The sequence below is a fragment of the Grammomys surdaster genome, unplaced genomic scaffold, assembly GCF_004785775.1.
Source record: "Grammomys surdaster isolate TR1022 unplaced genomic scaffold, NIH_TR_1.0 1036, whole genome shotgun sequence".
NCBI lineage: Eukaryota > Metazoa > Chordata > Mammalia > Rodentia > Muridae > Grammomys > Grammomys surdaster.
The window spans coordinates 116,041-140,111 of NW_021605455.1; the positions used below are offsets into that span (position 1 = coordinate 116,041).

Sequence of the window (24,071 nt, forward strand, 5' to 3'; positions counted from 1 at the left end):
TCCCTCCCTCCCTCCCTCCCTCCCTCCCTCTCTCCTTCTCTCTCTCTCTCTCTCTCTCTCTCTCTCTCTCTCTCTCTTTCTCTCTTTCTCTCTTTCTCTCTCTCTCCTTTACCTACTGAGCCATCACACTGGCTAAGTATTCCTAAACATTGTATTTGTTACTATTATAACTGGAATTAGATCTACTTTACATTTTTGTCACTTGTGTATAAGAAGGCTTTTAATGTCAGTGAATAATTGTTGGTGTATGTTATTGTACACAGCGATGCAGTTCATAAAGACGTTTTCATCTACAGATATCTCATGGACTTTGACCCCTGTCTTCCCCCTTCCCATTGCTCTTAACCTCAGACAACCTCAGTTCCACTTCCGCATCCCACACACACATGTGATTTGAATGTACCTCACAAAACTTGTCTTTCTGAGTCTGACTTACTTTCCTAACATGATGACCTGCACTTGTATCCGTTTCCCTGCAAGTGATAGTGTTTTATTGTCCATGGCTGAGTAATACCACATTTCCTTTATTGATTTTTCTGTTGATTCTATGTCTTGACCCTTGAATATTGCAGTAAACAGATGTGCGAGTGTTTCTGGCTTGTTGATTCAGAGCCCTTGGGTGTATACTCGGGAGTGATGTAGCTTAGCTGTGCAGTAGTTTAGATCCGTACTGATCTCCACAGTGGCTGGATTAATGCACATTCTCACCAGCAATGTATAAGGGCTCAGTCCCCCACCGTATCCTTCCACCATTTGCTGCTACTTGTTTTCTTAATGGTAGCCATTCTGACTGGTGCAAGTGGAGCAAAGCTTCTGATTCTTGGTGGTAGAGCTGGTGCAGCACCTATTTGCTAGAAAGTGGCTTGATAATAGGGTGGTTGCCACAGAAACGTTTCCACTAGGGATATAATTAACATGCAATTTTACAGTGTCTAGTAGTTAAAAATGAAAAGAAACTGGTGAAAACAATTGTAATGATACTTGAAGCTTATATGTTCAAAATATCTCATTTTAGCATAGAAACAATGTGAAAATACATGAGACATTTTATTCTTTGGTGGTTTGTGCCGTGTGTGTGTTTTCATGTGTATACATATACATGTGTGTGTACATGTGTCTCTGTCAGCCAGAATTCCAACTCAGGCATCATTTCTTATCTGCAATCTACCTCTTTTTTTTGTTCTAAGTTAAAATTTTTATGAAGTAGGGCCTATCACTGCCCTGGAAGTCACCAAGTAGGCCAGGCTGCTGGCCAGTGAGCCCCAGAGATTCTCCTGTCTCCCCCTCCCCGTTAAGATAATTTCTGAAGATCAAACATGGGTCCTTATGTCTCCAAGGCAAGAATGTTACCAAATAACTGCTGCTGTAGCTCTGCTGTGTAACGTTGTCTTTCCAGTTAATTGTGTACCTTACATCTGCAGTGTAGTGCGATTTAGACCATACAGTGCTTGCTCAGCTGTGACCGGCTCCTGGCTGCAGTGTTGCGCTCTGTGTTTGTGACTTTTCAGCCATACTGCCTACCAACAGCGAGCTCCTCCTCAACTTTGAAAACATGGTCCCTTCCTTGATGGTTTTTGGAGGGAGCTCAGTGCTCAGTGACAGGAAGGGTCCACGCAGGGTTTTCGGCTTCTCACCTGCAGACTGGCAGAACACGGGATTGGTTTTTCCTTCGATCATTCTCCTTTCCTCTTAAGGCATCAGCTCTGGAGCAGCATTGTCCACCAGGACTGTAGTAACAATTTCATAGTGCCTAGAGTTGTAGTTTAAAGATTGGGACGAGACCTTACCCTCATGTATTAAAAATACCTCATTTCAACGTGGAAACAGTGTGAAAGCATATGATAAGTCACTATGTATTCTTTGGTGGTTGTGGTGTGTGTGTGTACAATCATTAGAATCCTCAAATAATGAACTTATTTTTAACAAGTTAACAACACAGTTATGTTAAGCAGAAATGTATAGAATGCTTAGGTTATTGGTGGGATAGTACTAACTGTATGTTTTCTTTCCAAGCTGGTCTCTGGACTGTCTTCACACTAGGCGGGGCAGGCAGCAAAGCTGCCTCTCCTGAACTTACTTCCCCTCTGGCCAACCAGAGTCTCCTGCTGCTGCTGGTGCTGGTGAACCTGACGGATGCCCCAGACATACCAAACCCCTACCGACAAGCTGTCACATCATTTAAGAACACACAAGGTCCGTGGTGGTTTTCCCTTGAATGACTTTTTTACTAAGTGGAGGCTTGACGGCTCCATTCTGTTTATTGGTGTATAGTTTCTGAGATTAGTGTCAGTTAGAAAAACTTGGAGTGTGTTTTCTCAGGCAGGTCAGATAAGTCTTAGAGGAATTCTGTGGTCCTTTATGTCTATTAAATTTACATTTCTTTCAGAGACAATCCAGAGTATTCTGAATTTCAACGCTAGGGACAAGAAGTAGCCTGTAAAACCTATATGATCGGCTGTTTAAAAATTCCAAAGTCTGTATTTTAGTTAAAGTTTTCTAAACTAAATACTGTAACAGAAGTAAGCAATCTTTTTTTGTTAGTTTGTTTGTTTTTCTAGGTTGTCTGTCTTGCAGCCTCCTTGCCCTGCCTGTGACATGGGGAAGTGGGTTGGGTAATAGGAGGGAGCGGTTGTGAATCTGCCCTAGTAACTGTTTCTAAGCGCAGGAAGGAACAGGGTTCTGTAACTACTACCCCTAAAGCAGACTGTAAATGGGTAGTCCCATGCTGACATAGCTGGGTGTTAGGAGTCTGAAAGGAAGGGTCCTGTGATACATGCTTGGATGGCCAGGATATGCCCAGCACTCAGGCAGCATTAAGATGAGTACAAAGTGAAGTTCTTGGGCCGGATTGTGACGGTGTCTGAGTCTTGGTGCCACTCTGCTTTCTAGCCTGTGCTAACTGCTCACAGGCAGAGGATTGGCATGCCAAGGAATCATACCTTTCTCACTTTTGAAAACTGTACAGCGTTCTCATCCATTTGTGCTGCTGTAATAAAGTACTACTAAGGCTAGGTGATTTGTAGAGATCACAGGTTTATTTCTCGATGTGCTAGATACTGGGACATAGACAATCAGAGCCCCAGAGTTCAGCGTTGCTAAGCTGAGGCTCATCTCGGCTTCTAAGGCTTCTAAGGCCTTGAATGTGAATTCTTGCATGGGAGGCAGGACGGAAGGCTGAAGAGTGACTGCTGTACAGAGCCTACTCTGTCAAGGCCTAACCCTCCTCAAGGGAGGAGCGCTCATGCCTGGATCAAGGTTTTACTTGCACTTGGGGGACACAGGCATTCAAGCTGTAGTGTAAGTAGGGAGTCAGCTCAGTTCAGTGGGTGGAAATGGAAACCTGTACACGGTTGTCTACTCTGTTACTGTACTGTCTCTTAGCAACAGTATTACTTCATGGCTAAGAAAGCTCATTTGGGAGCTGAGCTGACCTGGGTTCATACCACACCCTGGTCATTTTAGGGTGAGATCTTTGTCAGTTTGTATAATCTCAGGAGCCCTCAGTGGCGGTGTATGCACTATGGATCTACCATCATACAGCACTTTACATAAATACCAAGCAAGAGTAGAGTGAGAACTACAGCAGGACTCACTGTATGGTGTTTGCCGATGCTGCTTTTGCCATGTGTAGGTAGGACTGACCCCACTCAAGAGTTCAGAATTGAACCGTGTCTCAGATTATCCTTTTTTGGGAGACCCTTAAGTAGCACAGTAATTCTAGGTACTGATACCAGAGTCAGGTGGACTATAGTCTCTGTCTCAGGTGCGTTTTTAGAGATAGAAGAGCTTTTACTGTTGTATAGAGTCACCAGTTATGCTGTTACCATGAGAAGGAACGTTAGCATAGAGGCTTAGTCAGTTTGCCCAGGGACCTTGGGAGATTTTATTAAATCTCTCTGAGCTTCTATTTCATCATTTCCAAAGTTGGGCAAAATAATGGTTCAGTTGTTGTACAGATTAAGTAAGGGATAACAGACACAAACCGTCTGTACAGTGGCTCCTTCCTGCTACTTGCTGGCTCAGCATGTGTAGATATTGTTGGTACACACAGAGAACACATCTATGTCAGTGAACTTAAGTATACCATAGGTTGGTGAGCACTCTATTCTCTCATTGTAAAGAACTGCCATGTCCAGACTCTTCCTGTGAGTCCTGTAAAAATTATGTAATAGTTGCGTATTCGCTGTATTATTTATCTTTTCTCCGTGACATACAAATAGCAAGTTATGGCAGGAAGGGTTTGTTCTAGCTCATGGTGGTTCCCAGTTCATTATGGCAGGAACTCTGGTGGCAGCAGCTTGAGAGCTGGTCGCCTTGGATCTGCAGTCTAGTACAGAGAGTGCTGGATGCCTGTGCTCACCTTGCTGTCTCCTCCCTAGTGTTACTGTGCGTTTATTTAGTCTGGGACCCCAGCCCATGAAACAGGAATGCCAGTGTGTAAGGTTGTACCTCAGCTAATGTAATCTAAATCCCTCACGGACATGGTCAGCTCTGTTCTCATGGTATTCTTAATCTCATCAAGACTGACCATTACCACTCCATCCTTGTCAGCTTGACACCCAAACACATGCATTTCCAGCTGCAGCCTTTCCCCATTGGCTCATGGCCATCTCATAGTGCACAGTGCATTGAGTCCCCATAGTCTCTAACAATTCCAACACTGTTTACAAGTCTACAGTTCAAATTCAAAGCTCACCGGAGACTCAAGACAGTCTCTCAGCTGTGAGCTCCTGTAAATTCAAAAGCAAGTTGCAGACTTGGAAAACAACACAAACCCTTGCAGCACCGTTCCTGGCACCTGTGCTCTTTTGTGACACAACTGGAAGGTTTGCATGGCTCCAGCCCTACCACCTGCAACAAGTGCTGCCTGTCCTCTGGGCCATCTGCACTCTGATCTTGGAGCTTTCCTTAGCAGACATCTACAGTCCTTGTCTGCCCAGAATGCAGTAATATTCTAGTTAATTCTGTTGCTGTAATAAAACACTGACCAAAACCAACTGGAGAGGCTCTTCCAGATCCCAGTTCATCACTAGAAAAGTCAGGACAGGGACTCGAGGCAGGAGCCATGAAGCCTGCACTGCATGCCAGCCTGTTCTCTGGCTCACCGTAACTCACACCTTCCTAGTTTTCTTATACTTCCCAGGACCACCTGCTTCAGTGCCACCAACAGTGGGCATCCCCCACCACCACCACACACACACACACACACACACACACACACCAGTAAATAGTAAAGAACAGTTCCCTACAGGCATGCATAGGCCAATCTGATCTAGGTACTTCCTCAGTCTCCAGGTACTTTACTCTCAGATTACTCTGAGCTGCATCAAGTTGATAATTAAAGCTAGCTAGGACATGAGGTCCCTTACTGCAACGGAGATTTTACTGCAGCTTCATGCCATGGCCTCTCAGTCACCCACATTCACACAAGTCACACACGTGCTCTGGAACTGAGCACAGGACCCTGTCAGTGTGGCATTTGTGTTTACAAATCCAGCACAGTGTCTTGCCCTCAGGACAGCCATCCTGTTGTCCAGGTGGAGAGCAGGCACTAAGGTCTTTAACAATTACACATAATTTGTCGTCTGCACTCTTGTCTGAAACCTTAAACAAACTCACACACTTTCCTCCTGAAACGTTACATTTTTTCCTTACCTCTCCTGCCAATTTTGCTCTCACTGTGGACCTAGATGAGAGCAGTGAGCAAAAACTTTGTATAACCTGGATGCTACTGTCCTGAAATTGTCTCTTCGAACAAATGAATCCCTTTTCTTTCCATTCAGCATCCTCAGGTGCATGCAATCACTGTGAAAGCAGGAGAGGCTAAGCTTACATCAGAACCTGTGCAAAACCAAGGTGTGCGCAGGTGTGTGTGTGCCTGCAGCATCACAGGGTGTAGAGGCAGGCCCAGGGCTTAGAACCAGCTTTGCTGAGGTAACTAGCTTCACCCTGTCTCAGAGAGTAAAGTGGGAACAGCGGAGGACGATACCCAAAGCTCTCTGACTTCCACATGCATGTGCACACTAGTGCACGCTCCTGTACATGTGTGCACACATGCACACACAACTGATTACTCAATTAACTTCACTCAGGTTCTCAAGATAGCTGAGCTGTGACTTATACTTCTTATCATTTAGAAAGCTTACTAAGTTTCTGTAACAGTTGTACAATTGTTTTTAAATTTTTAGTTTTTTAAGGTTGATTTTATTGAGTTTTAAATATATGTGTATAGATTTGTCTTACTGTGAGTATGGGCTTGTGTGTACGCAGGTACTCACGGAAGCCAGGATGTATCAGGAAGCCTGATTTACATGTGGCTGTAAGCCACCTCAGCTCAGCATAGGGAAGCAAACTCGGGTCCTCTGGCAGAGCAGTTTGTGTTTTATACACCGAGACTTAACTCCAACCCCTTAAATTTTCTTTTAAATTAAAGAGATAGAAGTTTTACTATAGTTGCCTTAGCTTATGTTTCATAATTTTGTTCTTTTATTTTAAAACTCGTTAAGTTATATGTTGGTATTTTAGCTATTATTCTTAAAGATGGGTTAATAGTTTTAATGAGTGCTCCAGCCGTATTTACTGTTTGAAGTGCCTTAACTGTTACGTGTAAATACACAACTCAGAAGGTGCTCACGTGCTCTCTTTATACATCTTCATGCTGATGTTCTGTATTGCAGACAGCAGTCCGTTCCCATCATCAGTTCCACATACCTTCCAGATTAACTTTAACAGTTTGTACACAGCGCTGTGTGAACAGCAGACGTCTGATCAGGCAACGCTCCTCCTGTACACTCTGCTCCATCAGAACAGCAACGTCAGGACCTATATGCTGGCCCGAACAGATATGGAAAATCTTGTAAGTATCAAGAGAAACGTGCTGTGTATGTCCCGTGACATTACAGTGATGTCTTTTCTTTCCCAAGAGGGTCAGGTGCTCCCCTGGTGGCCATTCAGGTGTTGCTAGAGAGACTGATGGGAGATGTCCCCAAACTGAGATAGAAGTGAGCGAGCAGCCTAGGTCCGAGTGACAGAGCCTTTGTCTTTGAGGTCCTGTTGCTCAGGGCTCCACCTGACCAGGTTCTCCAAGCAGCATCCTCTGCAACCCTGAGGGCATCTTTATTTCTTCTTGTTCCTTCCAGCTGATGAGGGCTGTCCACCAGTGCGTTGGTCATGATTGTCACACAGCCCTGCTGACAGTGATGAAAGTCAGGGTGACTGTCCCAGCTTAGCTTTCCGAGGGTCCATTCTCCCCACAGTCTCCAAACCAGTGCTACTGAATGCAGTACTGCACTGTTGAGTCATTTTAAGGCCCCTGGCCAGACACTACTTAAAGGTCCACTCAGTGAATAAAATCAGTTCCTTGGTTTGTCTTGGTGGACAAACCTCCTTTAGGCAACCATGGCTTTCCATTGATGGTAATATTTACCATCAGTGTTTCAGGAAAGGGAAAGGTAAGCTACTGTATGCTTGAGATACTGTGACCTCTCCCTGCACTCACTGATGTATGCATGGTCATTCCTAAAGGAACCAGCGGCTGGCTGACAAGCAGCAGAGTGTCCCCTCAGCTCTCCAGATCGAACAAAGCACCACTGGCCATTTGGGAACATCTTTCTTGGTTTTCAATACTATGTAAATGCTGAAGAATCATACAATATTAGCATTTTTTTATCACAATGGCATTCAGAACAAAAGGTGTGATGAGCTAAGGTCTGATGGGAAAGTCTTCATCCTGAGGAGAGCTGTGATCCTGGTGGGCTTGGGAATCACAGAGACAGTTGTGCGTGTGCTGACTTCTGGGGGGTTTTGGCAATGAGCAGGAAGCCTGGGATGTGACTTGTGGGCTTCTCTGGTGCAGTTGTTGACTTGTGAGGTGAGGGAGCAGCGGTCTCCAGTTTGAGAACACACACTGGTAAACATCTACAACAGTGGCTCTCAGCCTGTGGGTCACAACCCTTCTGGGGGTTGAGTGATTCTTTCACAGGGGTCACATATCAGATATCCTGCTTATCGGATATTTGTATTACAATTCGTAACAGTAGAGAAATTACAGTTATGGAGTAGCAATGAGATGATGATGTGGTTGGAGGGACTGTATTAAGGGGTCCCAGCATTAGGAAGGTAAAAGCCATCGGTCTACAAGGTTGTATTTGGGGGTTCTTAGGAACTTAAAGAAGGGTTTTGCCAGGCGGTGGTGGCGCACGCCTGTAATCCCAGCACTTGGGAGGCAGAGGCAGGCGGATTTCTGAGTTCGAGGCCAGCCTGGTCTACAGAGTGAGTTCCAGGACAGCCAGGGCTACACAGAGAAACCCTGTCTCCAAAAACCAAAAAAAAAAAAAAAAAGGGTTTTGATAACTTCCTAGCTCATGTCCTTATGTTTCCAGTTCTCTTTCTTTTGTAGTAAATATTGGTTGAGGCTGTTACCTGTATATATTGCTGCAAGTAGGAATTTATTCTGCCAATCTATAGACTTGGATATTTGGAAGTTGATATTTTATCTCCACATATTTCTCAGATACGTTGTGTATAGAGTTTTGTGAGAATGAGACTAGATCTGCTGCTCTTCAGTGTAGGCCCTTTCTAGTGGCATATTCTGTGACTTCATTCATATAAAAGTTGAAAATGGTGACAGCTGTAGAGACAATTGTGTCTCTGATCACTAAGTAAATGTTACAGTCTGTCCTAGTTAGGGTGACCATTGCTGTCATGGAACACAGTGACCAAAAGCAACTGAGGAGGAAATGGTTATTTTACTTACCCTTCCAGATGACAGTCCATCACTGAAGGAAGTCAGAGCAGGAACCTGGAGGCAGGAGCTGATGCAGGGGCCATGGAGGATGCTGTTTACTGGCTTGCTCCTCATAACTTGCTTAACTTGCTTTCTTATAGAATCCAGGACCACTGGCCCTGGGGTTGTCCCACCCAGGATGGACTGGTCCCTCTCCCATCAATCACTAATTATCAAAATGCCCTGTAGGCTTGCCTGCAGCTTCATCTTATGGAGCCATTTTCTCAATTGAGGCTCCCTCATCCCTGATGACTCCAGCTTGTGTCAAGTTGATGTAAAATTAGCCACCACAGGTCTGAAATGCCATCCAAAGGCTTACAGTTTAAACACTCAGCAGCTTGTCAGGGTATTTTCAAACTCTGTAGCCTTTAGGAGGTGAAGCTTGGCTGGTAGAAAGAAGTAGGTCCCAAGGCATATGCGCTCCTGAGGCCTGTACCCAGCCCTGCTGAAGATCTGTGGTCTCTGTTTTCTGGTTTGTGCCTTGTGCTGTGGATGCTATGGTCTCCACCATGCCATCTTTACTGTGACACGTGAGATTTCCCTGAAACCATGAGCCAAACAAACCATGCCTCCAATGAGTTGATTCTTTCAGGTGCTTTCTGATTTGGTCACAGTGATAGGAAAATAGCTGGATGAGAGGGAAGGAGAAATAGTGACCAGGGACTGCGAGCTAAAGAGCCTGAGGTGATTTAAACAATGAAAGTAGTCTAAAGTTAGTTGGTAATAGTTGCTCAGATTTGTAAATCTAAAAACCATTTAATGTATCTTTTTTTAAATGAAAGGATTGTGCTGTATGTAAGTTTACTATCCCAACACAAATACTTCAAAGGAAGAATTGATCTGTTGTTTGTCCTCTTAGACCCATCATCTTAAACTTTTTATTTCTTTATTTTTGGTAGCAGGGGTTGGGAAGGTTGTTCGAGACAGAATTTCATTGTGTGGCCTTGGCTGTCCTAGAACTCAGTTGGTAGACCAGGCTGGCCTCAGATTCAGAGATCCTTCTTCCTCTCTGCCTGCTGGGATTAAAGGTTTGTACCACCATACCTTGTATATAAGCTCTTTTAGCTTTTAAAAGATGTTTTAAAAAAAACATCTCTCTTTCTGAGTGTGCATGTTCATGTGTGTTAGTGTGTGTGTGTGTGTGTGTGTACACATGTGGGAATGGGTGCTCTTAAAGGCCACAAGAGGGTTTTGGATCTCCAGGTCCTCTTGGATCGCCGCAGGGTGGTGTATCTTGGGTATATTTTATCTTAAACCCTGTAACATACTGTCCAGGGAAGTCAGGGTAGGAACATGAGTCAGGAGCTAAGGTAGAAGTTTTGGAAGAACGTACTCACTAGCCTTCTTTCCATAATTTTGCTTAGCCTGTCTTTTTAACGTGCTTGGGAGCCCCAGCCAGAGGCTGGCATTTCCCATAGTGAGCTGAGCCCTCCTTTATTGATCATCAGTCAAGAGGAATGCACCACAGACTTGCCCACAGGCCTGTCAGGGGGTGGGAGGGTGGGGCAGGGGGGGCATTTTCTCAATCAAGGCTTCCTTTTCTAAAAGGTCTCTAGCATGTGTCATATTGGCATAAAACTAGCCAGCACCGTCTGTATGCTAGTTTCATGCAGTCTAACTATTTGGCCCGTATACTTTTAGTGATGTTTTTTCTAGTTAGTGAAGAATGAAAAAATCAACTATGTGAAAGGAACGATTAGAAATAAACTTGTGCATTTGTGAACAGGATCCTAAGATGAGGTGTTTGACGTAAGTCATTGACGACTAAGTCTCAGGGCACATGCTGAGAAAATGCACCATGGACTACAACAGTCTCTTAGCTACTTATATGAAGCACAGTTTTGGATTATTAGCATTAAAATACAAGTGATATGAAGCATGCACATTAAAATGCAATAAGATTATTAGCAGCTAGGCTTTTCTGAGCAGTTCAATTCTTTTCTTCCTTTTTTAATTAGAGGGAGTTGATGTGACCTCTTAAAATCCCCAAACTGAGCCTAAGTGGTCACTGGAAGCTAAGTTTTCTTTAGCAGGACCTTTACAGAGCTAGTGGTGACTTTCTTGCCTGGGACCTTAGCTATGTGTGCAGAGAGCACTTGCAGCCAAGGGGGTGTCTGTCCTTTTTACTTATGAAAACTGTATGGCCTTAATGCAAAGCATGTAGAATAACCGTGTAAGGTTCTCATAAGGTATTGAAATAGTATAATATTTTATTTCCTAGGTTTTACCAATTCTTGAGATTCTGTATCATGTTGAGGAAAGAAACTCACACCATGTCTATATGGCCCTTATAATCCTGTTGATCCTTACAGAAGACGATGGCTTCAATCGGTCCATTCATGAAGTGGTAAGTCCCCATGGTTGACGACAGATGGGACAGATGTAAAGCAGAGGGGCTTCTCTGCAAAGTGCACTTGCCTTGGGGTTTCGCCTGCTCTCCTGCTAGTGTCTGGGAGGACTTGGAATAGAAATGGTGTTTTCTTCCGGTTCATCAACCAGTATGGTGCTCTTTACTCTCATTTCCTTCTGAACAACTGTTAGCCACTGTTAAAACTTAGCAAATTGGTTCAGTAATAATAACCCGTTGTTCTTTAAACATGTATACTGTTCTCATTAGTATATGTTTATTGTACATCATGCTGAGTTACATAAGGATATTTGATATGAAAACACAATGTATTTTGAGCCTTTCCCTCTTGTTTCCTAGGACAGTTTTACCTGTGCTTTAATGTCACATGTAGGTCACAAGTTTATGTTTTTAAAATCTAGCAACCAGAAACAAGGGAAAACATGCTGTTTGTCTGAGACATACTTCACTCACTTAATATTTATCTTCTGTCACATCCATTTTCCTAAAATGATGTCATTTTATTCTTTTTATTGTTGTTATTTTGGGACAGGGACTCAAGTAACCCAAATTGGGGTTAAGCTATCTATGTTAGTAAGGCTGATCCTGAAATCCTGGTCTTCCTGCTCTGCCTCCCTAATCCTGGGCATTCACAAGTGTGTATTAGCACATCTCATTAACTTTGTTCCTAATGGCTGAAAAAAAAAACCCCTACATTTTCTTTATCCATGTTTCCAACAGACATTTAGGTCAGGTCATTAATTTAGCACCTGTGAACAGTACTGCTGTGAGCGTGATAGGCAAGTGTCTTTATGACATGTTGCCTTGGAGTCCTTTCAGTAAATGCAGTCACATGTCACACCTAGTTTTAGATTATTGAGGAATTACCATATTGATTTCCGTAGTAGCTGGACTTAGTTCACATTCCCCTGAGAAGTGTTCGGGAGGTCTTTTCTTTCCAGAAAAGTGTGCATGAACTTGGGGGGAGGGATGGGCTTCCATGACAGACACCTGAACCCACAGAGCCTCCTCCTCTGCCCCGTGTTCGTTCCCGTTGCCACGGCTTCAGCCTTTGTTACTGTATTGTAAACGCTGGCCATTTTGACTGGGACAAGGCATAAACTCTTTGTTTTGGTTTACGTTTCTCTGATGATCAGTGAGGCTGGACAGTTCTCTGTGTGTTTTAGCTTTTCGTAGAATTATCTATTCTTGTCATTGGTCCATTTACTAATTGCATTGTTTGATTCCTTGTCATTTTAGTAGTTTGAGTTCTTCCTATATTCTCAAAATCAGTCTTCTGTGAGATGTCTAGATAGCAAAGACTTTCTCTCCTCCTGTAGGCTGTCTCTTCATTAGACTGTTGACTTTCATGCACTGAAGTTTTCAGTTTCCTGAGATTATGGCCTTTGTTAGCTACGATTCTTTCCTGAGCAGCTGGAGTCCTGTTCAGGGAGTCCTTGCCTATTCCTGTATCTTGAAGTATTTTCCCTCTGTCTGCTTTAGAGTTTTACATCTGATCTATTTTTGTGGAGGGTGAAAAATTGGGATCTAGTTTTCTTTTTCTGCATATGGATGGATATCCAGTTCTCATAGCACCATTTGTTGAAGAAACCATCTTTTCTTCAATGTCTATTTTTGATATCTTTATGAGATACATAAATACCTATATATCATACTCTGTAAAAGTTAGCTTATTTGTGTTATTAGTGAGTTGGAAGAATTCTTTATATATTTTTGATCTTGTGCTTTTTTGCATTGCAATCTGTTAATATAGTAAAATATACCGATGAATCTTTTTATGAATATTAAAGCAGTCTTCTCATTCCTGGGATAACACTATGATTGGTCATGATGTATTAATTTGCAGTATATATTTATATACTGTTTGGTTAATCTCTGAGTGTTGTTACCTAACTCTTAAGGAATTTGTATGCTTTTTCTAAGATAACCTTTATTGCCTTTGTACTCACTGGCAGCTCTGAACAGCAGCAGGAGGACTTGGATGTCTCTTCTCAGACACTGGGCTCCTGGTGCTCCTGCCTCTTCTGGTTGTCTGTAGAGGTTTTTACACTCTGTTGAGAAGGCTCTGACTCTCAGCACCTACTCTGTCTTACTTTTGCTTTCTAATTGCTAATCTCTGTTTTTTTTTTTTTCTGTTCCTTTTATCTGTGTGCTATGTCTGTTTCATATACATCTCTTCTTTGTTTGCTAAGTAGATTTCTTCTTGATTTCTAGACCTGGTCTTCTCTCCTTCATCTGTTTAAGAAATGAGAACTAAACCCATTTGTGCCATTTGCTTAGGAGAACTGAAGCTCTCAGCTCACCTTTTTACTGCTTAACTTACTTTCAGAGCAAAATGAACTTGGTAGACACACTCTTTTCCTAAGGGAATCGTTTTTACTCAAACTTTTCTTTTTTATTACAGATATTAAAAAACATTACTTGGTATTCAGAAAGAGTCTTAACTGAGATTTCCCTGGGGAGCCTCCTAATTCTGGTTGTAATAAGAACCATCCAGTACAATATGACCAGGACTAGAGTAAGTATTCCATATCTATTTCTCTGTCTTTGTGTAGTTATGACCATGTTGTAAAGCTTTAATCTCACAAAATGTGATTATGAAATGTGCTAGAAAATTCAAATTTAATCTCATAGAATGTGCTATAAAAATTTGGATCAGCACTTAGCATATTATATGATTATATTGCAATGTCTAGCTTAATATTTAATGCTTGCTCAATGTGATATGCATTGCATGAAATGGAAAGCAAGCAGTGAGATCAGAGCTGCTGCCCATGCTTGCTGGACTGAGGACTCTGGTTTGCCCTTTTAAAGCATCAACAAAATACGTAGAGATGCGAAGAAGAGAAAATACAAATTTAGATCAGGAAGAAAGGATGAGGGGCCGAGGCTGTTGCCTGGGCTCTAACCACACTGCCCCAGAAACTAGGTAATCACGGTAAGGTCTTCCTCAGCTGTAGAATGGTTTGGGTTGGGCTGGATGCAGCAGGATCTTACTATGTAGCTCTGGCTGGCCTGTAACTGGCTCTATAGGCCAAACTGGCCTTGACTCAGATCCAACTGCCTCTACTTCCCCAGCGCTGGGGCTAAATAAAGGCTTTTTGCCATCATGCCTAGCATATATAGCAGACCTGAGACCAGTCTGAACTACATGAAAATCTGTCTTCAAAGAAAAACAAACCCTTTCTCCAAAGTACAAGAGAGCAAAAACCTTGATAAGTTGGAAATAAAGAAAGCAAGTAATTCTGCTAAACTCTTGTAGAATTTTAGACAGCCAATAGAAATGTGTTACCAAGAAAAGCAATGTGCAGAACTTGTAGCTAAGGGGTTGTTTACTTAATATTTTTAAGTATTTCTGTCTGAGGGGCTCGTGTACATATATATATATATATATATATATATATATATATATATATATATATATATACACACACACACACACACACACACACACATATATATATATCCCAATGTTTTTGTTTTGTTTATCTGAGATTGTAGGAGGCAGTTGTTATAGGATTGAGAAGTACTTGTGTTTTAGGAACATGGCAGCAGCAATGCCGTGTGTGGTGGGAGGGGCTAGAGTAGCACACTGTAGAAACATGACTATTCCTGCTGCAGATGGCTTCAGTACTCATGCTGTGGCAGTGATCATCTGGATCGCCAAATTACCTGGCCATTGCTTCCAAATGAATTTGGAAACAATTTGACTTCTTAGCACTTTATAGATTGGGAACTAGAGAATATAGATCCTGGGCACTCTTCTGGCATCAGGACAGTTGGGTGTATGTTGCTTTTAGTTACCCTTCCTTGAAGTGTGGAGAAGATGTGGTGTGTGTTTTAATCTTGTTCTCTCCCCTCAGGACAAGTACCTGCACACAAATTGCCTGGCAGCTTTAGCAAACATGTCTGCACAGTTTCGTTCCCTCCACCAGTATGCTGCCCAGAGGATCATCAGGTAAATACAAACTTGAAAGCAGACACTGAGCTTTGCCTTCTGGGTGGTCTTTTAAGATAGGGGTACTATGTCATTGTCCTTTTTAAACATGTGCACAAACGACAGATTTTCCTCAGTTTTCCACTACTTTCCATATTGTTGAGAATACCCTATTCTGTTCTGTTTCCTAATGTACTTGTTGATCAGAGCTGATGGCATTTATATTTGGTCCTTTTATGGACTAGTGTGTTAGATCTCATCTTAGGTTGTGTATTAGCTTTCCATAGGCATACGTACTTTGTTAGTAACTCAGATGAAAACTTAACCACTGTGCTAAATCTTTTATAAAGCACCACACTACACCTTCATAGTTTTCTGTGTTTGTCTTTAAGGATTTTCACTTTTATTTTTGGTAGAGTTTTCTGCAAGCGCTGTATACTTTGCAAGTGCTGTACCACTGAAGTACCCCGTCCAACCACGGAGTCCCTCCATGGGTGTTTAACTTTGTCATGCTCTCCTGTCTGCCACAGCAATGACTCCTGTTATTTACATGACTTTGTTATATTACTATTTTGTAGGCTAAAATCGTAGGTCTGCAGAGGTGCATCTTCCTTGGAGGCTCAATGGGTGAGCCTGCTTTCCAGCTGTTAGAAGCACCTTGGTCCTTGTTCGTGGTCTCTGCCACCATCATGAGTGGGTGGTTGAGTCCCTGTCTGACCGCAGCTCTCCAGACTTCTTTTTGTGATACTCTCATTCACTTAGATGGTGCGTCGGCCCCACCTCACAAATCCACAGTCCCCTTCCAGTCTTAATAACCTTACAGAACCATAACTACATGCTCCCTTTGGCCAAGTATCATAACATATTAACATTTTCCGAGGAGCTGTGATTTGGCCTGCCCTAACAGTTGTCATCAGGGTCTTTAAAGGTAGGAAAGTTAATTACCTAATCATAACTGTCACTTGCAGGCTTTTCATATATATATCATTCATATATATGTATATATGTATATTCATATATATATATATGATATTTTTATTTAATTAGACCACTCAGTGTTTCCTTAGCAATTTTCAAGTAAAGCATGTATCATGGAAGCTGTAATTATCTTCCTTAATTCTTACTCATAGGACACTGCAGAATTTTTTTCTTCCCTGACACTGGTGATTGGAACTAAGGCTTTGCTCAGCTTTTACATTGGTTCCACTACTGTCTCCAGCCCTTGGGGTTTTTTGACATAGGGTCTCACTGGGATCCCAAGCTGGCCTTCAATCCACCCACAATCTCTTGCCTCGGCTCCCTGAGTCCTGGGATTGCAGGCATGCAGCATCCTGCCCAGCAGCACTTAGTTTGGTGTTTCAGCCTGACACTGAATCCTATATGGCTCTTAAGTGCCAGTCTCACATTCCACCCATTCCACCCGAGTATCCGTTTGATGACCTGGGCTTATGCTTATTTTAACATTTCTTATTCATTCCTCAAGAATATCCTACAATGTATTTTGATCATCTTTATCTCTCTCCCCCAAACCTTTCCAGTTTGTCCTCTACCTCCCTACCCGGACAACTTCCAAGTTCTCCCCTCCCTTTGAGTCCAGTGTGTGTTGGCCAATGACTCCTGATGCCCTGGAGTATGGTCAATACATCAGGTATCACACTGTTACAGAAGAGTGGCTTTACCTTTCCCAGCAGCGATCACATGCCAGAGTTCCTCAGCTGGAGCATGGGACTTTGGGGACTTTGTGACCACCTTTTTTTCTTCTGTGCTAGGATTTTATCTGGCTTGAGCCTGCACAGGTCTTGTGCATGTTTTCATAATCATCTTGATTTTATACATGCATCTGCCTGGTTGTATCCAGAAAAATTTGTTGTTGTTTTTTTAAGTCATTCACCTCTGACTCCTAAAATCCTTCTGCCCTCTCTTCTGTATAAGATCCCTGAGCTGGTGTGTGTGTGTGTGTGTGTTTGTGTGTGTGTGTGGTGTAGACATCCACTTAGTGCTGAGCACTCCAAAGCCTTGTATATTCTCTGCACATTGATCAGTGTGGGTCTCTGGGCTCATTGCCGTCTACTGCAAGGAGAAGCTTCTCTGGTAAGAGCTGAGCAATGCATTGATCTACAGATGCAGCATAAGTCGTTGGGTGTCGCTCTAATGCTGTGTCCTTTAGGAGAATGGTCAGAGTCAGTTTTCCTCCAAGGCCATCTGTCGAGCCATAGTGGTGTTAGGTATGCTGGCCTGAGCTCAGTTTTGGTAACTACTCAGAATTAGCTTCTGTAGAGAATGTTTTACATTGACTCACACTAGGATTCACGTCTGCTCTTTGTACGTGCTACTGTGTTAGGGTGGGAAGACGGACGGAGGGACGAGATTGTCAAATTAGGCTACTTTGTACTAACATGAGATTTATTTCTTACCACAAATGTTACAGCCTCCTCATACCCTGCTATTCTGAAGAGCCCTTAGTTTCAACGAGTGAACTTGTGTCCCTGGGCTTATTCCAGCATTACGAGTTTAATGGTTTTTGCTGCTTTGTGGTCCTTTTCTGTCTGCGTACACAGAGTTTTACAGTGGCTTCAGATTGTTTTTCTTACAATGAATATTCTCTAAGACCTGTTGATATGCAAATTCCAAATGAATTAGTTCATAACTTAAGTTCTGGTAGTATTTTTTAGATAGAGTTAAACAAAATTTCTTAGATGTAACAGTTAGAAAAAAAAACAACAATCAAGGCAGTATGCCCAGTTTTTTGTAGCCCCCCAAATAGAAAACAAACCAAGATATGGAGCGTAGTTTAGATCTGTGATGTGGGCATGCTTACATACTGATGAGTGGTGCTTACTTCATGACACTGGATTCTCCTTTCGAGTTATGTGAATGAGGAGTTACGTTAAGTGATGTAAGGTACATCAGAACCAGTGATAAGGATCTTACCCTCAAATAACTTGTCACTCAGCGGCACACGTAAGGATCTGTCCTTGTATATGTGCGGTATACAGAGCTTACATAGATACGAAGGCTGAAGTAAAGTAGAATCCTCAGTGTGAGGAGAGGTGGTCGGTCATAGAATGGTGAGAGGACATCACATGACAAGAGGAGGCAGGCTGACAAGAGCAGTTGTGTGATACTGCAGCCCAGAAACACATCAGTGACAGCCACCACGGTGAGGCCAGGGTCACAATGAGAAGGAATCCACGTGAGAGTTGGCAGTCCCAGGAGAGAAAGAGGACAGGTGAGTGATAAGGTGAAAGATGGGAGAGAGAATGTGTTCAACAAACAATATAGACTTATATTAAAATGTCTGTATACAGCCCAGCACTGTGTGAGTATATACCAGTGAAAATAAAATACTGTAAATAAATTTACACGGTTGGTTCAGGTAGTATGCTGTGGACATACACAGGGGTTAAAAGCAAGAAGTAAAATGAACTGGGGACTTGGGGAGGGCCTTGAATGTTAGACACAGAGTTTCAGATAGCAGAAGGAAGAGAGACAGAAAAGGTCTGGGTTTTTTTTGTTTGTTTGTTTTTGCTTTGTTTTGTTTTGTTTTTATGACAAAACAGTGAATGAATGAATTTTAAATGGGATTTAGACAAAGACACTGTGGATTTATAGAGTGACATTCATTGAGTGATATATTCTGCTGATCACATTCAAACAGGCAAATTGTAGCTAGTTCCTAGGTGCTTGCTGCTGGTGCTTCCTGTCTGAGCTCAGAATTTGAACGGCTGCTCTGGACAGAGCGTCCTTGTGATCTAGAGGGAGCTCATTCTGCAGAGCTTTCTCAACTTCAGGTACTTTGCCTGCACATTGAAGTCTGGGTCTGGACACCAAGATTTATTCTCTTGATTTTGAAATGGAGACCAGCTCTTTGTAACTTAAGAGACTCGTTTCTTACCAAATGTTTGTATCTAGGGTTTGATTGCAAAGCATGAGAGGGAATATGTAGCCATAGCTTTGCAGAGCCTAGGAGTTGAAGAGCCATCCTGCTAACCCTTTCCAGTGAGAAACTTCATAAATATATTCTAAATTCTCTTTTAGGAAAAATCGATACAACTTTATATGTGTTGGCTGTAAAACTCAGAAGAGCCCGTATTTTATGTGACCTTCAACAAGATACAAGAGTTATATGTTGCTGAGAGGATTGTAATGAAACTTAAAATCTTAGTTGGACATAAACCTAAGGAACAATTTCTTGTGGTGCCTAAGTTGTTCATATTTAATAACAGTATACCCACCACAGACTCTTAGTACTCCAGAGAAATCATAAGCAGATGTGATCTGTGTTTTGATTAACTTTATAAATTCTTTAGACTGTCTGAGAAGAGCATATATTCAATGTGCTCATTATTTGAGGCAAGTGATTCGTTTGTAGGTTATGTGTAAGGCATTACATGGAAAAGCAAACAAAAAGAGACTGCACGGATTGTAGTTATTTATTTCCTGACTTGAAGATTTTCCTTTATGTTGGCATGGTATTGCACCCATTTGATCCTAGTAGTCAAGAGACAGATGTAGATAGATCTTTCTAAGTTCAAGGCCAGCCTGGTCTATAAAGTGAGTTCCAGGACAGACAGGGATATGTAGACAGACTCTGTCTTAGAAAACCAAAAACCAGCCAAAACTAAAACCAAACAAACAGAAGTTTATTTTATGTCTTGATCCCACCAGTTCCTGTTTCTGGCTTTTACATCCATGGATGACCAGGCATTTCCCTTCAGCATCTCATCCTGCTTTGCTCTTCTGTCTTCACCATTTCTCCAGACAGTCACCTACTACATGCTCATAGGTGGGAAACACCTACTGATTTGTTCATAATCAAGATCTCTCTTCATTGTACTGTCAGACAGGGCAGTAGCACAGACTCTAGAGCCAACTGCCAAGGGCTGGGATATCGGCTCCAAAACTTACCAGCTGGGGTATCTTGGAAAAGATATATAACTTCTCTCTGTGGCATGTCCCCAACTGTAAGATGCTGTGACAATGGTGACTGTTAGAACTGGAGTTCCAGGCAGGTGTCTGACTCCAGTGGTTGTCATCTTGCCAGGTCTGTACAATTTTCCAGCCCCAAAGCAAGCAAAAGTAAAAGTGAAAAACAAAGCAAGACAGGGGCATATAATGAAAAGGCCATTCTGGGAAGAAAGTGAGTGTTGCAGCCTACCTTCGGAACACCACCATGAGCATTGTGTTTTAATGGAGGAGGTGTCGGGACAGGGACAGGGTGAAGTCTGCAGTCATTAAACAGTTTTGCCTAAGTGTCATCTGGTTGATCTTTTTCTCAATAGTGAACTCTGCAGGTGGCTCAAAAGAAGCCCTTATTGCTTGAGGGTACAACCCATTTTCCACGAGGTTACTCCTGGTTGAAGGTGCTCTCACTAGGAACAGTTACATCTGTGAGGCTCTGCTCTCTGGAAATTCAAGCTGACTTGCAGGTTTAGCACAATGACTGGAGACCATTGGGCCCTCTTTGAGTCTGGAAGAGATTGTTGTAAAAACCAACAGTAAGGGTGCCTTAGTTAAGCTGGGCATGGTAGCTCATGCCTTTAATCCCAGCACTCGGGAGGCAGAGGCAGGTAGATCTCTGTGAATTCGAGGCCAGCCTAATTAACCAGGACAACACACAAAGAAACACAGTCTTGAAAATCAAAAAAAAAAAATGCCTTGGTTACCCTTTCTCCCCATCTTCACCCTAGAAGAGGGACCAGCTTGGAAGGTAGCACTGCCTTTTAGACCGATTCTGCTTGGATGATTAATGTTTGTGTGCAGAGGAAACCTGGATTCTGCACCAAAGTTTTAGGACAAGGAAGCAATAGCAAAATGAAGATGTAGATATGAATTTTTTGTCTTGCTGTTAGTTGCCCTGCAGACCCCCAAGAAGGGATTGGTGCTGTTTCTAAGTCTCTAGTTCTCCCTTCTGTTTGAGCAGTTTTCTGTCTGGAGGGAAGTGGGTGTTGGCTTCTGGCCGTGTGATAGAGCAGTAAATGAGAGGGGGCAGTCTAAGTGCTTGAAACAGGCAAGGGAAACAGAGCCAGATGCTGAAACCCGAGAACAGAGTGCATGTAGTCGGAGGCCCACAGCAGCGGTATGCACTTAAACAAACTGGGCGGCTTTTTCTAACCTTCTGACATTGCATTGTTGACATTCATGCACAGTGTTCACTCTTGACGTGTAATTAACGGTTTTGTGCTGGGCCAGCCCATGACTCTTCATGGCCATGTAGTTATTCTCAGCTGCATGTGGCCCCTGGGCCACAGGTTGGACATGTCTCAGAGGTCTTGTCCAAGGTGCCTGGTGAAAGGACTTTGCTCTGTGTGCAAGAGCTCATTCTCTGTCCCCTCTGGCTTCAGTTACCTTTGTAACAGATCCATTATCTCATTTTGTACCATAGGCTATCTTTGAACTTGCTGTATGGCCTGGGGTGACTTGAACCCAAGTACATCATGTTTCAGACTCTCAAGTGAACTGGTATCTTCTGATAGCCAATATTTCCCCAAATGATGAAAATGGAGATACCATTGGATGTAGGTAGAGGTTTATTTTAAAGGGTAGATCTCGGTGAGCTCCTGTGAGGCACTCTAGAGTACTAGCTGTCATAAAAGTGCAGTATTTACCAAATTCCAACAGTACATGTGATTTCACTTTTTAATAGAGAATTAACTTGTTCTTCCCCAATGCCTGGGCACAGACAGACTCCAGATTCTGCCTTGCTGTGGTCTCTGCTGATCCTCGTTTGATCTTGGCAGAGCATTAGCCAAGGAAGGAAGGAAAAATGTTTGTCTTAGAAATCTGGCTTCCTGTACTTCCTGTGGCAATGGTACTTTGAAGGCAGAGAAGTTTTTCAGGGGAATCTGGCACGGTTTGCCTTTCAGCTTAGTCTTTTCTTAAGAAGTTACATTAGGAGCATTTGCAGCTCCCAGTTGGAAATGTCTAAGCTTTGAACTGAACTGTGTGACTGTGTAGAAAGTTGTTGTATCATACAACAGTGTCCTGGCAGGCTTGATGGGACATACAAAATCTTCATAATTGATTTAAATTCCAGTTTAGAAGGCTAGCACAGCCAGAATGTTTGTTTTTAAAGCAGGACAGCGTACGTTTGTCTGAATTTGCTTTCTTGAAAGTAGAGACCTTTGTGGACAGCCTTGCCATGTGAGAAATGAACCATTAAAACAGCATGCTTTAGAGTTCCGTATGATCTGTACTGCAGCCCCTTAGTTTTGGAATATCAAGCACCCAGTCTTGTCTCCTACTATAAGGACAGAGGATTTTACTTTTACCCTACTTTTAAACCAAAAAGGTGACCTGCCATAGTCTTGTATGTGCTCAGCTAGATCTCTGCATCATCTTTTCAAATAGACTTCAAGCGAAATGCCCAACTTGACTTCTAAGGGAGGCATCCTTGCTTTGTGTGACAGCAAACTGCCCACTGCTGCAGGGAGAGACAGACATCCATGGCAAGACAGTTCACAACAGAAGCCTGCTCATGTTTCTGCTTTTACGCGATGTTTCCCAGACATCTTTGCTTCACTGTGTATTTCTGATGCTTGTGGACAAGGCTGTCAGTGTTTTATGGGCAACTTGTCATGCCCCCTGTGGCACCATGGGGTTCCTTGGGGAACCACTCAGGGAAACAGTGAACTACTGGCTGCCATTATTGTCAAGAGTAGTAATTTGGTTGATGCCTGATCTGGATTCTCTCTTCCCTGCTTATCCATTGGATTTATATGTCTTGGAAACTGTGAGTGGCCACATTAGTCCCTTGATACCCACATGGGTCCTAATGAATCTCTAGCTCACTGTTGGTGTTTAGTATTGGAAGCCTTAATCTAAGTGCCCTTCACAGATCCATGATATTTTGGGTGAAATACTATATATTTGGTAAAAAAAGTGTTGCATCATAAAATTATAGATTTGGAAAAATCATCTCTGGCAACTTTTCACATGTGTCATATGGGAGCATGGAGATTACAGTTAATTATGATTAATCCACATGGACATTATTGCAGGAGCAGATGTAGAAGTCAGTTTGTTCAGCTCATGGACCAGTATTTGTACAATAAAAGAAAGAGAGAACTAGGCCTTGTTCGTGTTCATTCTCACTCATTTTCTCTTTCCGTCTCCCTCCTGCAGTCCCTCCTCTCCCTCCCCATCAATGTATTAATGTGTTATTTGACATGAAACAAATTACGTTTGTTTTGTATTTGTTTGTTTGTTTGTTTTTCAAGACAGGTTTGTTTTTTTTTTTTTTTTTTGTAGCCTTGCCTGTCCTGGAACTCACTCTATATATCAGACTAGCCACAAACTCATAGAGATCCACTTGCCTCTCCTAAGTGCTGGGATTAAAGGCATGGGCCACCACCACTGAGCTACAAACTTAAGTTTGTTTGTTTTTTTAAAGATTTATTTATTTTATTTTTTAAGTATATTGTAGCTGTTTTCATCCATACTAGAATAGGGCATCGAATCCCATTACATTTGGTTGTGAACCACCATGTGGTTGCTGGGAATTGAACTCAGGAAGAGCAGCAGTAAGTGCTCTTAACTGCTGAGCCATCTTTCCAAATTAAGTTCTTAATAAAACATTTTCTCACTGTATTGTACATATTTCATGGACTTTAATAGAAGTACCTTTTCCCAGACAAACATGTTAACTGAAGTGGGAAAAAAACAGAAGGATAAAGAGAATTAAAATGATTATCTATCCAGCGTATGTACTTACTGAATCAAGGGCCTCCAGAGAGACTAAAGGAGCAAACATGGCAGGAGATGGCTCAGAAGACCTAAGAGCGTGGCTGGAGACAGGTGACTAAAGGGGCCTCAATGTGTCCTGAGCATCATTCACAGAACAGCAAAGTCCTGCCAGGGCTGCCATGAAGAGAAGTGACTTAACACATGTAAAGCGCCTTGGATCACATCACCTGCTGGATAGTGTCACTCAGCAATAGTAGAAACAAAAAACTCGGCCTTGTTAGAGGATGCCTACCATG

The 24,071-nt window shown here is 42.5% G+C and overlaps 1 protein-coding gene across 1 annotated transcript in view; it reads left to right on the forward strand.

Moving 5' to 3' along the window:
* The window catches only part of Dym (dymeclin), a 269,849-nt gene that overhangs the window by 99,017 nt on the left and 146,761 nt on the right, over positions 1 to 24,071 (forward strand). The window contains exons 9-13 of the mRNA XM_028783225.1: positions 2,014 to 2,193; positions 6,678 to 6,856; positions 11,007 to 11,132; positions 13,558 to 13,671; positions 15,017 to 15,111. Of these exons, the coding sequence (XP_028639058.1) occupies positions 2,014 to 2,193; positions 6,678 to 6,856; positions 11,007 to 11,132; positions 13,558 to 13,671; positions 15,017 to 15,111 (694 nt within the window). The remainder of the gene's footprint in view (positions 1 to 2,013; positions 2,194 to 6,677; positions 6,857 to 11,006; positions 11,133 to 13,557; positions 13,672 to 15,016; positions 15,112 to 24,071) is intronic.